Source organism: Labeo rohita, chromosome 5, assembly GCF_022985175.1.
Source record: "Labeo rohita strain BAU-BD-2019 chromosome 5, IGBB_LRoh.1.0, whole genome shotgun sequence".
Taxonomy (NCBI): Eukaryota; Metazoa; Chordata; class Actinopteri; order Cypriniformes; family Cyprinidae; genus Labeo; species Labeo rohita.
This window is the reverse complement of record NC_066873.1, coordinates 41,953,310-41,970,149: the sequence shown is the minus strand read 5'-3', so window position 1 is coordinate 41,970,149 and position 16,840 is coordinate 41,953,310. Positions and strand designations below refer to the sequence as shown.

Below are 16,840 nucleotides of genomic sequence, written 5' to 3'. Positions count from 1 at the left end.
TGACTGACCACTCTCCTGTTCCCATGTTGAGAAAAAAAAATTCAGGAGTAAGTGCAGAGGTGTTATGTGCACTATGTAAACATGATGTTACTGTGGTTCTCTGGACTAGATTAATTTGTCTCGCCTGCACAAAAACAGATTTAGTGTTTCTCAAAATGAATAAAAACAGACAAACACAATCTCAGAATATGAAGCAAACTTGCAAAAATTACGTATGTTAAAACAAATATCCTTTGTGTGTTTAATTCCATTTTATTAACTAATGTTTTCGCTGCTAACCTTTGTTGATCCAATTCAAACATACTAATAAGCAAAAATTACTGTGTTGTACTGTACAAACGTGAATTTTTTTTTTCCTTCAGCCTGGGGTGTATGCATTTTGTACCCTGCACAGATTTAAAAAGCAACGCAATAGTAATGCAACATTACTTTTCATAAAAAGTAACTATTAAAGTAATGTAATTATTTACTTTTTAGGGAGTAATGCAATATAGTAATGCATTACTTTTAAAAGTAACTTTCCCCAACACTGGTGTCTATTACAATAATTACAGTTATACCCATTAAGAATTACATTTAGCTTTTCAAAGGACCATAAGTTTGTTGCAGGTGATGAAATCCTTGCATGTGTGAATGTTTTCTGTTTTTAATTTAGCTTTTTTTTTGTTTTGTTTTTTTTAAGTAATAAAATTGCACTTTAACATGCCAAATTAAACCCAATTTTACATTTAACTATTCTTATTCAATATTTACTTAACTAATGCCTTGGCATCTAACTAAAATAAGTGTAAACTAAAGGACTGAAGTAACTAAAAACTGAAAAAAGAAAAAAAAAACAGCTATATAGAAATATTAGCAAAAAACAAAAAGCTAATAAAAACAAAAACAAAATTATTTAAAAAAAAAATAATAATAAAAATAATAAAGCAGCTCATTTAAAAATATTAAAAAAACACTGTTAAAGTATATAAATAATACTAAAATAACACTGATCATGACAATCGCACCAACATCTGTTTAAAAAAAAAAAAAAAAACACCACCTACTGTTCACTACTTATTTAATATTACTAATACTAATACAACCATTTATTTAACAGTACTATTACTTTTTGTACTCTTTAACCCATCATACAACAAATCTGGCTACATAAATGAGACTATTATGAAACTTGCAACAACCTCTTCGAACAGTCAATTCAATTCAATTCAATTTAAAAAAAAAAAAAAAAAAAAAAAAAAAAAACACTAAGTGCCAACAGTTCAGCTCTTACCAGCTGGAAAACCCAAGAAACATTTTGTACAACTACCCTTTTACATGCAGCCAAGTAATACATCTCCCTGCCTGGCTGTTCGTTTGATTCAAAAGGTAAAACCATCATGATGTTCTCAGAGTGGGAAACCGTTATTCAAACTAGAATAAGCAAAGATGAAAGGAGTTCCCCTACCTTTCCCAGATCTCCCAGAGGACAGCCTGTTCTTGCCAGACTTAGAGCCGCGCGAGTCTCTTTCCCTCATGAACCGCTGAACTTCATCAATGGAGAGTTTCTGCAGAACGACCACAGGCTTGACAGTCTTCTTTACATCCACCTCTGGTTCCAGCCTCTCCAGCCGCACACACGGCTGCTTCCACCCTTCTGGAATATCTCCTGTTCCGAGATCTTTCCTGATTTTGGGAATGGTGAAGTTCTTAAGCACTCCCGAGCTGGTGTTTTCACCCAGCATGTATGGAGGAAGCTCGGCTGGTTTGCTTCCAGACTGAGCCGCACGTTGCGTGCCGACGTCACCATGCCGGCCCTCGGGTCTGTGTTTCTGCCGCGGGGTATCGGGCTGATGCCGGTGTTCTGGAGCGTGGTCATGCTTGTGTTTAAGGGCCTTCGGGGTGACGCCCTCCTGCGGCTCCTGAGGCCAGCGCTGAGCCTCGCTGGCAGGGATGGGCATGCCCATGCAGGCGTCCTCCACTCTGCCCGCTTGCTCCAAGCTCACTTGCAGGCCTGGGCGGCTGGCGCTGGTGCCCGCGGCGCTGGCCTCCTGAGGGGCGAGCCTATGCCCTGCGTTAGCCCCTCCCCCTCCACCTGGAGCCCCAGAGCCTGAACCAGCTGTGCCAGCTGCGCCAGGCTCCTGCGGGTGAGAGTCCTGTTTGCGCTTCTTCAAAGGCTTATCTATAAAAAGACAAAAAGATGAGATTTGTCATTTTTGTTATGAAAATAGAGGGGGCTTTTAACTTACGCATTTCAGGAATGCATTAATTGTGACCCTGGATCACAAAACCAGTCTTAAGTAGCATAGGTATATTTTTACCAATAGCCAAAAATACATTGTATAGGTCAAAAATTATTGTTTTTTCTTTTATGCCAAAAATCATTAGGATATTAAGTAAAGAACATATTGCATAACGATATTTTGTAAATTTCCTTTTTTTTTTGCACCCTTAGGTTCCAGATTTTCAAATAGCTGTATCTCGGCCAAATACTGTCCTATCCTAACAAACCATACATCAATGAAAAACTTATTTGTCAGATTTCAGATGATGTACAAATCTCAAAAGTGACCCTTATGACTGGTTTTGTGGTCCAGGGTCACATATTGAATGAAAGTGACAGTAAAATCAGTGCAAATATTAGTTTTGGAGACAATGTATTTACTGACACCCTGTATCATACCTTTATCCTGCACCTCTTTAGCGCCACGTTCCGTTTCCATGGCCGCTTCGCTTTCCATTCTTTCTATTGCGGCAAGTGCCTCCACAAGTTCTCCTTCTGGGTCCGAACCGGGATACATTCCCCCAAGGTCCACATCTGCTGCCCTGCCCCGTGACTGCCTCAAGATTAGCTTAGTAGGGTCTTTTGTGGGCGAGCCCACGATATCATACACTGTAGCCTTATCAGCCGGGTCACGCTCTCCCTCGTTGGGCTTTAGACCGCGCTGCTTGTCCGGGGAGCCCAGATGCAGTTCTTGAGCCCCGTCGCAAGGAGGAGTGTAAGGTGGAGATGACTGCAGTATGTGAGATGTGAAACCCGCCCTCATCTGATCCTAATGGTTTTCAGAGAAATACACAATCAGAACAGCTTCTTAAAGAGTTACTGTTATATAAAGAAAAGTGGATGACCAATTTTAATTTTTGATGGCCGACGGCGATGTCTTGGAGAAGAAGGTGGCTGACAGCCTATACTGAAATAAAATTATATAAAAAAAATATTCTGAACCTGAAAAAAAAAAAAAAAAAAAAAGATTTATTTAGATGGCAACTTTGTGATTCTGTAAACCAAGTTACCATCTAAATAATTTTTTTTCAATTGCTATGCATGTATTGTTACTATACTTTTAACTTTTTATAGGTTGTACTTTTAGATTTTTATGTATTTTATTTCAATATTTTTTTTTTACTATATTTTACTTATGTATTGGCTGTCAGCCACCTTCTTCTCCAAGACATGTTTACAAAACTTTTTTGAAAATTAATATAAAAACAAAATATTCTAAACTTGAAAGAAATACAGAGCAAGCGACAAAATAAAAATAAAACAAATAACTTTTAAGAAATTTTAAAAAAGGTTCAAATATAGTTAAAGGTATAAATTAATGCGTAGCAATTGCTGAAATAACATTTATTTTACATAATGTTTACAAAATTAGAAATAATTTGAAACTTAATATGAAAACAAAATATTCGGAACTTGGAAAAAAAACAGATTAAATGGATTTATTTAGATGGCAAGATTTTAATAAATAGGAAGTTAACATCGTAACCAACAGCGCACTTAGTATACCTTTTAAGTCTGTGTGCACTGGAAATCATAATTTTGTCAAAGACAAGGCAGTGCTAAATATTACAAAGCATAGAGTAAACACACAGTATAAATGCATTCTTGAAGGCTGATGGTAAATGTGAGAGTATTGTAGCTTTCGTTGTTTAACAGAATGTGAGCCCCATGCGCACAGGCGCTGGCATCCAGCGCTGTCAAAATAAAAGTCCCACTTCTGACACAACAGCCAAACACAAAAAACTGCCAACTGCTGGTCAACTATTATTATAGAACAGACATTTAAATACCTTATTCTCATGAACATTTCTCATGCCTCCAGGAATCATCGGGCTTGCTACTGAACCTGGAAAAAACAGAATGAAGTCTAGATGAGCCAAAGAACTGAGAAAGGTCTCAGTCAATGGAAATGATTCTGTACAGGTCTGGCTATGTGTGCGTCTTCATGCAGACCTTGCTGTAGGTGCTGGTGTTGACTGTAGGCTGGAGGGTGTGGGTACTGTCTGTAGCCGGTAGCAGGGCTCTGAGGGGCATAAGGGCTGGGCACTGGGCTGCTCTGCTGAGGCAGAAACCGCCCACCAGAGCCAGACTGCCCCGGCACAAAACGCCTGTCATCAGAAACAGGAAGGGACATGGTCAACACAGAGAGATTACTAAATCTACTTGTCAACACTGATTTGTTAAAAAAGAACATCAAATTATTTAAAGTAATTTTTAAACTACATTTTAAAATCTATTCAAACAAAAAAAACAGTTATTTTAAATTAAACTGTGTTTTTGATCAAATAAAAGCAACCTTGGCGAGTAGGCTGCGACAAATTATTATTCTGATAATCGATTAATCTAGCGATTATTGGAACAAATAATCAACTAACTTGATTATTTCATAGATTAATCAGTAGGTTTGAAGCAGTAGTTACTGTGACCTGTTGCTTAGCTTTTTACAGTGAAAACAAACTGGAAGTGCCATAAATAGAAGCACAAGATACTCCACATGAAAACTGAATTAGAAAACAGGCTCACCCAGAGGGGCTGTGGGACATAGAGGCTTGGTAATTGGCAGAAGCTGGGCTTCCCTGCATGGAACCATGCGTGATTTTATACGGCGGTGCCATTGACTGCTGACTTATACCTGGGAAACAGAAGAATGTGTAAAATAGTCTGGATAAGAAACAACACAGGCAGAAAAGCAACTATAACAACATAGCATTACTTGAAATGGTCACTGAAAGTTTTGAGACTTTCAAATTTCCAATGGGCCAGTTAAAACCATTACTTCACCTTTGCTGCTATATAGGAAAGTAGCAAAGAATTAAATAATTCAGTCATTAGGTCACTGCAATGAATCACAGAACTTAAAATAAGAAGCATTTATTAAAAACACATTAAATATGTATATATTATTTTATATAGAACATTTTATATTTAATACAAATATTCCTTATTTTAATTATACTTTCATGCATTTTTGAGCCTGTTCCATCACCCCACAAAAGCTGACATAGTTTCCTCTTTATTTTTAGGCACAAATGGGGCTACATAATGGTTATTTAATTTTTTTTTAAATATACAAGTTTGATGCGCCATGCAAACATATTCTTAATTCACACTACACATGTTCTGGCACATGATGCTGTCAATGTAATGAAGACTTTGTAAAGTGGCATTTATTGAAGGACAGTGCAGGGACAACTACCTTAGACGTGGAAAATATATCCATTTATATGTTTCTTTTTTAAATTACCAAAATTTTAAACTGTAATTGTTTTGACATTCCATAACAAGAAACAAAATCAAACAATTTATTTCTCCATAACATACACATTACGGAGAAATAATTAATACAGTTTTGTTTCTTTCTTTTGTTGTTTCATAAATGTTATTTTCTTTGAATAACTGAAGGTCAAAGAAGAAACAATGCTTCTTTCTGTAATTCTAATGGACAAATCACTATGTTCTGGGAGAGGAAAGGGAGGCAAAGTATGTCTTATCAGAAGGACAAAAGCTGCAAAGATAACTAAACATTCCGCAGACAGACACACATATTTTGTTACATTTACCTGCTTGGGTGAAAGCAACCTGACAGCAAACTAGCAACCCAAAGGTAAGCAATGTTGCAAGTGCAATCTCTTCAGCTTGTATTAGTATCAGTTTTCTAAAGTGCTCGGATTGACTCTTACCCGCTTGGGCCGGATACTGGGGAGTGCTGGGTGCGGTCTTATTCCTGAAGATGTTGGGGTTCCTAGACAGCAAAAGCTGCAGCAGCACTGGCACATCTCCCTCCAACTCATCACTGCCAAGGCTGTCCTTCAGCTCTCTGTGGAAAAACAGAGTTGACACACTCACAGACCACTGAGAGAGCAGACAGGGCACTATGTTTTACGTGATGCAGAAAACGCTGTCAGAATTGGAGGATGCAGTCATAAAAATGTAATTTACTGTCTAACTTCTGATAATTTGGCAAAATTTGAATGAATAAATCAAAAGAAAGGCTGCACACTTTATCAAATTGAGATTTGGACTAGAGTCTGTGCATATTAAACTGTGAAAGTCTATTTAGTGTCTGCATGTGTACATACACATACTTGATGCTTGTGGTGTTTTCAGTATTTGTCATCTCAAATAAGGATATCAGCATTCAGACACACACAAAGTCAAAGGTCTTCACTACAACCCACAAAAATAAATGTCTGGTTTAACTTGAAGAAATTATGACAAATATCTAATTACTGTGCAAGTAGAATCTTTTCAAACCAGCAACAACAAGAGTTTATTCAAACATTTTTAGGAATAGTTTTTGTCCATGTTTTCATTTAAACTGTAAATCTCTGCTCTTTAGCCCTTTTAATTGCTTGTTATAAATGGAAAGTAACTTTCACATTTAATTTGAGTACACTTCAAACGATTTATGCATGCATTACCAGTTTTATGCATTATTTGATTAGCACTGTTTTTGATAATAAATTTTTATTAAATCATAAAACAATTTCTGAAAAAATAAAAACACTTCAAAAGGCCCTACTATTGTCAATTTTTTTTTTATTAAAAGTGAAAAAAAATAAATTGTTGAATAAGATTGTATTTTTTTCTCTGCACACAAAAAGTATTCTTGTAGCTTCATAACATTACATTTATACCACTGATGTCACTTGGACTAAATATCTTAATAACATTAAAAATATCTTAATTTGTCCTCCAAAGATGAACAAAGGTCTTACGGGTTTGGAATGACATGAGGGTGAGTAATTAACGACAGAATTTTCAATTTTGTGTGAACTGTCCCTTTAAGTAATTAAGTAAATCAAGGGTTCAGTTGATTAAACATTTTTTTTTTTTTTTTTTTTTTTTTTTTTTTAGAGCTGCTCGGATCAGGATGTTTGAGGCCGATCACAGGAAGCAGTATCTGCCGATCTGATCACTGATACCGATCTTTTTAAAGCCTCCTGTAGAATTATTTATAGATATACTCCAATCAGGATTTTTAGACACTTATTCAGGGCCTGATGTTGTGATGGAGATTTTTTCATTTGAGGGGTGGAGGGGAGCATTTTTTAGACTTTTTTTTTTTTTTTAAAATAAATATATATATATATATATATATATATATATATATATATATATATATATATATATATATTAGGGCTGGGCGATATGGCTGAAAACTGTATCACAATATCAGCGTTTCATATCGGTCGATATCGATAATTATTGATATTTTTTATGACCCATTTAAAATAAGGAACAGGAGAAAAATATATTACATTTCAACTTTTTTTTTATTTTAAACTTAACCTTCCTCTGATCATAACATTCGTCACAATGAACACTTAACAATTATCTCTTAACATTTAAGGTGCAAAATAAAAGAAAATGTAAGAAATGCTTAATAAAGTGTAATAAAATAGTGCAGTGTTAAATATAAACAGAGAAATATGCCACTGCGTCCGTTTTATCTTTGTACCATTTAGATTCTTTTTCATAAGGCACTGATGCAGAGTAACTCTCCATGGTGGTCTGCTGCTTGTGTTCAGGGATCGAAATTAACTTTTTTACTTGGTAGCACTGGTGTTCCCAACTTCAAATAGTTAGGAGCACCAAAACTAAATTTAGGAGCACTAAATGAATATTAAAGTTGCATTAAATACAACTACACAACCTACAGCCTACAGCCTAGATATGTTATGTAGTCTAATTTGCGCACATTGGGGAGTCGCTCTCTAAACGTGGGGTATTAAAACTGCTTTTGAGTGCGCGCGCGCGTTTTACTTTCGGTTTCGTTTTAACGATGGCGCGAAACTCTCGGCGGTGCTGAGCGTCCATTCTACAATACAAGATATTAATTTAATAATTTTGTCACTCCCACGTTGCTAGGTTATAGAGCGAGTGCCTTTGTTAATGCAACCAAGCTTGCTTCGCAACCTCTGTTTTCTTCCGACGAACAATAAAAAATATCGAACGTTTTATAGAACACATTTTTATTGATATCGATCACGTGTCTATCGCGATACATATCGTTATCGTTTTATCGCCCAGCCCTAATATATATATTTTCTCACATAAATTTTTGATCAGGCAGTGCATTTTTGTTTTTATTGCAAAATAAATAACAAATATTGCACAATAGCTTACACACAGCGCAAGTCTGATTTCCATAAACACATTATCCATTATTTTGATTTAGAATCCAAACATTGTTACTGAAAATACTTTTTCAGCATATTTACCGCAAACAATGCGCTGTCACTTTAATTCTGCGTGTGCAGCACAGACTCGGTGCGGAAAGGATCTCTACACTGCTGCAGACGCACAGCTCCTAGAATGCATTACTAGACCGCAACCGTGCGCAGCTTGAACGCTTTAATCTGTTAGCATGAGTGTGGAAAAAATACGCACTGCAAACGGAGGCATGTAAACGTGGCGTTATGCATTTACGCTTCAAGTGTGCATAAGCGCCCAGTCACCAGGAGAGCGTACGAGCGCTGAAAGGTTAAACACTGGAAAGAATTAATAAGAAATGCAGTTTACAAACTTTAGCAATGATGCGACACTGATTCTATTCTGCAAGTAACAATTCCTGTGTCAACTGTGCAGCTCACTTATAGTCAGTTGCTATGTGGTGTTTGGAAGCCAAGTGTGCACTTTTGACACTGAAAGAGAGAGGACGCGCGGTCTTTCACTCGTGTTATTAAATGTAGAAATATGAATTGTACCTCACCTTCAGTACTATAATTGTTTTACCCGCGCGGAAAAGCGGCTGAGACTGTGGCGCTGCATGTCGTACCAAACCTCTCATGGCAGGCACGTCATCAGCTTTAGATCGGTTTATGAGATCAGCCTTTTTAGAGAGCACCGATCAAACATCCCCAAGGGATTACTGGCCGATAATAATCGGTAGCCGATTAATCGGAGAACCCTACTTTTTTTAGCTATTAAATTTTAATTAAACCATTAAAACAGAACCCAGAAAAATAAAAACATGGAATTTGGAAAACAAACTGGGACAGATAGGCCTGCATGTGCAGAGAATTAGATTTAGACAGAGCAGGCATACAGTGGTGTGGTGCGTGTAAAGGGCAAACATAAGCAGAAACTCACATGTGCTCCGTGGAGACCTGGCTGAGGCCGCTGGCGAGCTGAGAGACCAGAGTTTCATCCCTGCAGCCCATCAGATGCCCCACTTCCTCAGCTACACGCCCGTTGTACAGCAGGCTCTTAGTGGTGGTGCCCGGTAAAGGGGAGGGCAGGGGCAGCTGGTTCAACACTGTACACACAAACAGAGTGTGATAAGGCTAAGCTTTCTTTATTACAAGAGCTCCCAGGGTAGAAATCTTACAGCCACCTAAAGCACAGTCAGAGACAGTCTGATGCAGCCAATCTAAAACACCCTCTTTATAGCACACATGAATCAGAGTCCAAAAAAGCAACTTCTTATCAGATAAACCAGATAATGCAGATGCTGCAGCACAAGATCTGTGTCAAATAACTGCTGTTCTTTTGAACATGCTATTCAAAGAATCCTAACATGTTTTGCATAAAAAATTAAGCAACACAACTGTTTTTAACAGTGATATCAAGAGGAAAACTCTGAAACAGTAAGAAAAAAAAAATCTCTTAATCATTGCCTATTTCTTAGGATTACTCTGCATTAAACAGCACCGAAGTAACGTAATTAGACAAAAAATATATTTTAAATTAAAAGAATATAATGCAAGTTTATAAACTTTATAAAAACAAAGCATTTAAGTCTAATATAGTGAACTGTTTAATTACAAAATAAATTGTTCAGAATTTAAATTCTGATAGGATGAATTAGTTTTAAATAGAAACTTTTTCAGCGACTTACAATTACAATTATGCACAATGCTCTGTTTCCAATATTGTATTTATAAAAAAAAAAAAAAAAAACAACAGTAGGATTTCATAAGTAAAAATACTATTAACTGTTTGAGACCTATCGTAGTGATATCCAGAGAATCTGCAAGTGTAATTCTAACTTAACATCACCAGGAGGTGAAGAACTATACTACCCATATTCCTAAAAGTAGCACCGCCAATGCAAAAGTCATTACTCTTACCAGACAGGTCTCTCTACAAGCTAGAAAATATCCCTCCAAAATACATATGATTTTTTCATTTTTCTGTTGTGAGCCAAGAGGTTCTTAATCGATGGTATGAGCTTTTGTTGAAGCCAATAAAGCACCACAAATTAGTCAGTCTTATTTAATACTTAAATATTTGCAAACAAATGCATGTTTTGCAATAAACTAAAAATACATTGTTTCTATAAATACAATCACTAACTTTAAATGAGTAGTTTTATATTTCTCCTTTGATTTCAATTTGTCATTTGTAATGTTTTGTGTGATGGCACATCACCAGTCAAAACTTTTTATACAGTAAGAATTTTTTAAAGAAGTTTCTTCTGCTCACCAAGCCTGCATTTATTTGATCCAAACTACAGCAATATTTTTACCATTTAAAATAACTGTTTCCTATTTAAATACATTTTAAAGTTTACTTTATTCCTGTGATTTCAAAGCTGAAATTTAACATCATTACTCCCAATCACATGATCCTTTAGAAATCATTCCAATATTCTGGTTTGCTGCTCAAAAAACATTTATTATTATTATTATTATTATTATTATGCTGAAAACAGCTGAGTATTATTTTTTTCAGGTTTTTTTGATGAATAGAAAGTTCAGAAGAACAGCCTTTACCTGAAATAGAAATCTTTTATTATAAATGTCTTTATCATCACTTTTGATCAATTTAAAGCATCCTTGCTAAATAAAAGTATTAATTTCTATCATTTCTTTCCCCCAAGAAATTATACTGACTCAAAGCTTCTGAATGGTACACTGTATAATGTTAGAAAAGCGTTATATTTCAGATAAAGGCTGATCTTAAATCTTTCTATTTTTCAAAATATCCTGAAAAAATGTACTCAACTGCGATAATAATAATAATAACAGTAATAATAATTCTAAAAATGTTTCTTGAACAGCAAATCAGCATATTAGAATGATTTCTGAAGGATCATTTGACACTGAAGACGAGTAATTATGCTAAAAATGTAGGTTTGATCACAGGAATAAATTACATTTCAAAATATTATCAAACAGAAAGCAGTAAATAGTAAAAATATTTCACAATATTACTGTGATTTTGTTGTATTTTGGATAAAAAAAGCAGAAGAGACTTAAAAAAAAAAAAAAACATTACAAATCTATTTTTTTCCCAACTTCCAAATATTTTTTGCTCCAAATCAAGGTTTATAACATTTATGTAAGGTTAGTTAATGGCTTATAACACTTTAACAAAAACCTTTTTAAAATCACAATGGGAAGAATGAATAGAAAAAATACTTCCACAACAAATGCCACTGAAAACGTGAATTACGAGCGGTGCGATGAGTGTACTTACAGTCAGTGAGACCAGCAATCCCAGCAAGGGTTGTGATGGGCACATGTGGCATGTCCCCATTCATACTGACGGCTGGGCACAGAAGTCTTACGCACACAGAGTTCCACAGAGATATTTATACGCTGACCATCCCTCACATCTCACTCAATCCTAGGGGAAAATAAAAGAGTCTTTGAATGAGGTTGTGACATGGGATGATGTCTAGCAAGCTTAATTTGATTGTTACAGAGTGAACAGATCAACATAAATTATACACTCGTTTCAAGTCACTATGTTTCCTGGTAGAATCAGTCCACTCAGACATACTGTCTGTAACAGGTGTATTGATTTCTGTGTGCACTAACTGCCACGTAGAGGAGCATTATATGAGACCGATAACATCTACAACAGTGCAGACAGCCTGACGGACACACCCACTATGGACTGACAGAGGATGGACCATGGACACACCCCTTATTAGATATGCAAGCCAAACCCTGTCTCTCTCAAGGGACCAATGACAGCTGGGAGATGCTAAGCACATAGTAAGCACAAAAGAGCAAATGCAAAGCAACAGACCTCACATAATCAAACAAGAACAAGATTTTACACACATTCAAAACAACATACGACATAGCTGCTTTTAAGACAAGTAAGCAGTGTGTGTTTGTTTTTAAACAACTACATTTCATAATGCATTGCAAATCGTAAAACCTCTATAGTATCAAAAGAAAATTCTGCACACATTTCCGCATCCGGGCTATTTGGGGTGCATTAATATTCATGGCTCATTTGCATGTGAAGCTGTATTCGGAAGGTAAACAGTCCAGTGCTGAGCTCTGACGGGCTGATTATCGATGCAAACAGTGGTATTTCTGTTGCACTGGCCCTTTAAAATGTCAATACTTCACTTATTTATATTCATGAATCCATTCAGATCACTTGCACGCAGGTTTTATGACAACAACTCAGCAGCGACATTCACATAAACGCATTGTTTCACAATCAAACCTTTTGTCCCAAGAAATTAAAATTCAACAAATAGGAACGATTTCAACATCTAAAGCAATAACATGTTTATATTTCTTACCGAAAACATACTACAAGCGACTTTCAATTGGCTTAAGTTCTGAACGTAATTATAAGCCCAATTTACAGTATTAATTATCTAAATCGTTAATGCAAGATGCTATTAAAGAATGTGGCAAGTCATACAGAGGAGCGAAGCATCACATCTGTGCAAACAGGGCAACACAAAATGACTAAAAACACAGTGTTGACAAGTCGATCACTGAAGAGAGGAACCATTCATCCTCAAAGCGTTTCACTGACGTTTATTCAGCCGTAATGACTCAAAACATGGCTAACATAGCTAACTTGAAAACAACAGAGAATGTAAATATTTACCAAAACAAGCATTCAAGCCTTCGTGGGTTATCGAGAGATGCTTACAGATGATTTCGACTATTAGCAAAACGTTAGCTTGAGACTTAATAGATTCCTTGCAGAGGCTCGCTAGTTAGCATTGCTCTGATCCGATATTTGAATTCTCGCAGAAACCCGAACCGCTTGCGTTCGTAGTTATTTAAATAACAAATTTAGTTATCTTATATATAATTTTCAGTGAACAGTTCAGTCATTTAGTCCAACTAAACGATAGCCGCCGCTATGCTAAACACTCGCGAAAGCTAGTTCGGCTACGCACATCTTTCTATCTCCGCTCGGGAACAATAAAAACACTTTTCGCTTTCCTCCATTCTCTCTTCACGCCGTACGTGACGCGACGAAACGCTTTCGGTCATTACAAGACGCGTGGGATGTTCGTATATAATCCGTTTGCGTTCACACACAAAAACACTCGCCCGTGTTTGTGTCGCGAGGCCTCCGCGAGCTCCTCAGAAGCCTCGGACTCGACGCACGAGAGCGACGCCGGGTCACGCGCTTCCCGCCACGGGGGGGCGCCGGAGGAGAACGACGACTAGCCGAGCCGTTGCGACGTTCGTCTCCTTAGAGCCGTTCCGTCGAGAAAAAACAGTTGGAAATATGTCGAAACGTGGGAAGGAGAGATTAGGAGAGATTGTGACAGGGTTTCATATTTACCTTAGCTTGGGGTAACTTCAAAAGAAGAAAAAATAAGGGGACTGTTGTTGGGATGAGAGGTTGGTTGTCGGTCTGCTGTAAGTCTCTGGCTCCCCCTCTCTGCTATAAAAAGATCAGCGCGGGCTAGCGGGGTTTGTTTAGCCGAGCCAGCTAACAACAAGCCAACTCTATCTTTATCTGGGGTGGGGGAGGTCAGGCTTTCTCTCATCACACTTTAAAAACATTTCATAATGAAGCCGACGTTAATGCAGCTCCTCATTAACTCATCGCGACAGTGTTCGCCAAACACACTCGCTTACGTCTTTGTTTGCCAACAAAAAGCCCACAACTGATGCTTTGTCGCTAGTCAGAGGGAATTGTAGGTTGACCGGAAATACAAATACTAATAACGCGATTATTTTCCCGCAGACACAGATGTGCTACTGACGTTTTGCAATCCTTTTCCATCAGGTGTGAAAAAAGCTGCAACTAAGACGAAATTCTTCGTTTTTTAAAGATGTTTTTTTATTCTAGATCTTTATTTGACATCCTCATCAGCACATATCATTTTATAGTATTTCTCACAATAATACACATACTTTATACACGTATAAATTACATATGACCCTCACCCACAAAAATAATTTGAAAATCTGAAATCTGAGGGTGCAAAAAAATCTAAATATTGAGAAAATCGCCTTTAAAGTTGTCCAAATTAAGTTCTTAGTAATGCATATTACTAATCAGAAATTAAGTTTTGATATACTTAAGGTAGAAGATTTAACGAATCTTTGTGGAACAGGAACTTTACTTAATATCCTGATCTTTTTTGGTCATTTTGACCCATTATTTTAATTCAGACACCTTTTTCTTCACCATTTCTCACATTATCAGTTTATTCGCTTAGGTTTACAAAATGGTAATAAAATATGACAAGAACTCAGTTAAACTGTGTCAGACCATATGCATCTTGATAATCACAAATGAATTACAGTCAAACCGAAATTTATTCTGACACCTTCAAAATTTCTCACATTATCACAGTTTATTCATTTTAGTTTAGAAAATGGTAATAAAATATGACAGGAACTTAAACTGTGTCAGAACAAACTAATCTTGACAATGTTAGATAACTTTGATAGAAAGGTATGTAACAAAACATGGTCAGGTCAAAGTGTCAAATCAAATTTTTGGTCCCAAATCTTGATAGTCCACCGTATGAAGAATTTTTGGGTATATTAAAGTTTATTTTGCAGTTCTCACGTACATAAATGAGCTATGGTGTCCTGCACCCACTAGTCAAAAAATTATATCTGATGTTTAATTCATTTTTGGTTTGATTTTATATGCTTCATACTTTACACACACATACACTTTTGTATATATAAAGTATGATGAGTATTAATTATAAAGTATATAGTGAAAAAAATCTACAATAATAATACTATTGCATATGTATCTACAATCTAGAATAATGTAAAAAATGTACTGAATAAGATAGATAACTAACATGAACTAAAAATGAACAAACCATTTATTGCAGTATTTATTAATCTTTGTTAATGTTCATGTAAATAGTCGTTAATTGTTAGTTCATGTTAATTCATAGCGCATTAATGTTAACAAGCACAGCTAATGATTTCAATAATGCATTAGTAAATGCTGAAATTATCATGAACTAAGATTAACAAATGCTGTAGAAGTATTGTTCATTCTTAGGTTATGGTTACTAAACTAGTTAAGTAATGAACCTTATGTTTGTGCATGCATTTTAAAATTTATTGTGAATAACACTAACATGATATGTCAAATAATAAAAATTCATAATAATATAATGTATATTATAATATTATTAATATATAATCATATATATGGAAACAAATACTACACTATTGATATAACCCTAATAAGAATGTTTAGGGATTTTTTTAATAGACTATTAGAACGGCTCAAACATCCTATTGCATATTAAAGAAACTGTAAAATATTTTTTTAATTGCTGATGGGTTTGGGGGCTAGCAGACCCTTATCAGTCGTCAGTGTTCTTGTATGAACTTCTGGGTTAAAACTTGACCTAGAGTTCTGTCCTTTGAGTTTTTCTGTATTTTCACTTCTCACCACTGGATGGCGACTTAGTATAACGATTAAGGCTAGCGGGCAGACTTGTAGTTTATTAACAACTTTCTTTAGCTTTATTTGTCTTCTAAAGAGATATAATTCTGTGTAGCGATATTTAGTTTGGTATTCAAGTCCAAACTAAAAGCCTGTGTAAGTCACTTTGGATGAAAGCATCTGTGAAATGCATGAATGTAAATATTATATTTGAATTTGTCTTGATATTTTGTTATATATGCTGTAACATTCATACATTTTATGTGCATATTGGGGCCACTGTTTTCTCATTACCTGTTAGGAGCATATCTATTGATTTTAAATTATGCTCATACTCACCTCAAGAAAAACACTACTGGAGCAGGTCAAGGACATGCTAAAATTATGTCAACAAGGTCTTGACATTAACAGAGATTAGATCACACATTCTTTCTGAGACGGTAACTTCATGTACTTGATAAGTAGTAGAGTAAGGAATTGAGAAATGTCAAGGATGAGCCATTCAACGGCTGATAATGATTGTAATTCTCCAGAACTGGATGGTGCTACAGTAAGAATATAATATTTAACTCCTGTATCGTCACTGCAAATAAAAAAATTGTAAAACATTAACAATTCAATTCCTTCATTTTGAAGGAGTAGTTTAAAATGTGCTGATAACGCAGTGAAGATGTAGATGAGTTTGTTTCTTCATCAGAACAGATTTGGAGAAATCACATCATCTGCGCACCAGTAGATCCTTTGCAGTGAATGGGTGCCGTCAGAAAGAGAGTCCAAACAGCTGTGAAAACATCACAAGTAATTCACACCACTCAAGTCCATCAATTAATGTCTTGTGAAGTGAAAATCTGCATTTTATCATTAAGACATTTTTAACTTCAGACTGTGGTTTTAGGCTAAAATACAAGACCTCTATCTATAATATTGCTTCTTGTAGTGAAAAAGCCATCCTTTTTTAATAAGGAGAGAAATATGCAGAGA

The 16,840-nt window shown here is 35.9% G+C and overlaps 1 protein-coding gene across 1 annotated transcript in view; it reads right to left on the bottom strand.

Annotated features, from left to right (window-relative positions):
- The window catches only part of nipbla (NIPBL cohesin loading factor a), a 45,529-nt gene extending 31,431 nt beyond the window's left edge, over positions 1-14,098 (bottom strand). Inside the window, 9 exon segments of the mRNA XM_051109257.1 lie at positions 1,448-2,161; positions 2,663-3,032; positions 4,054-4,109; positions 4,217-4,371; positions 4,787-4,895; positions 5,944-6,080; positions 9,359-9,524; positions 11,690-11,839; positions 13,769-14,098. Coding sequence (XP_050965214.1) covers positions 1,448-2,161; positions 2,663-3,032; positions 4,054-4,109; positions 4,217-4,371; positions 4,787-4,895; positions 5,944-6,080; positions 9,359-9,524; positions 11,690-11,753 — 1,771 coding nt within the window. The 5' untranslated portion in view covers positions 11,754-11,839; positions 13,769-14,098.
- Positions 14,099-16,840: the final 2,742 nt, after the last annotated feature.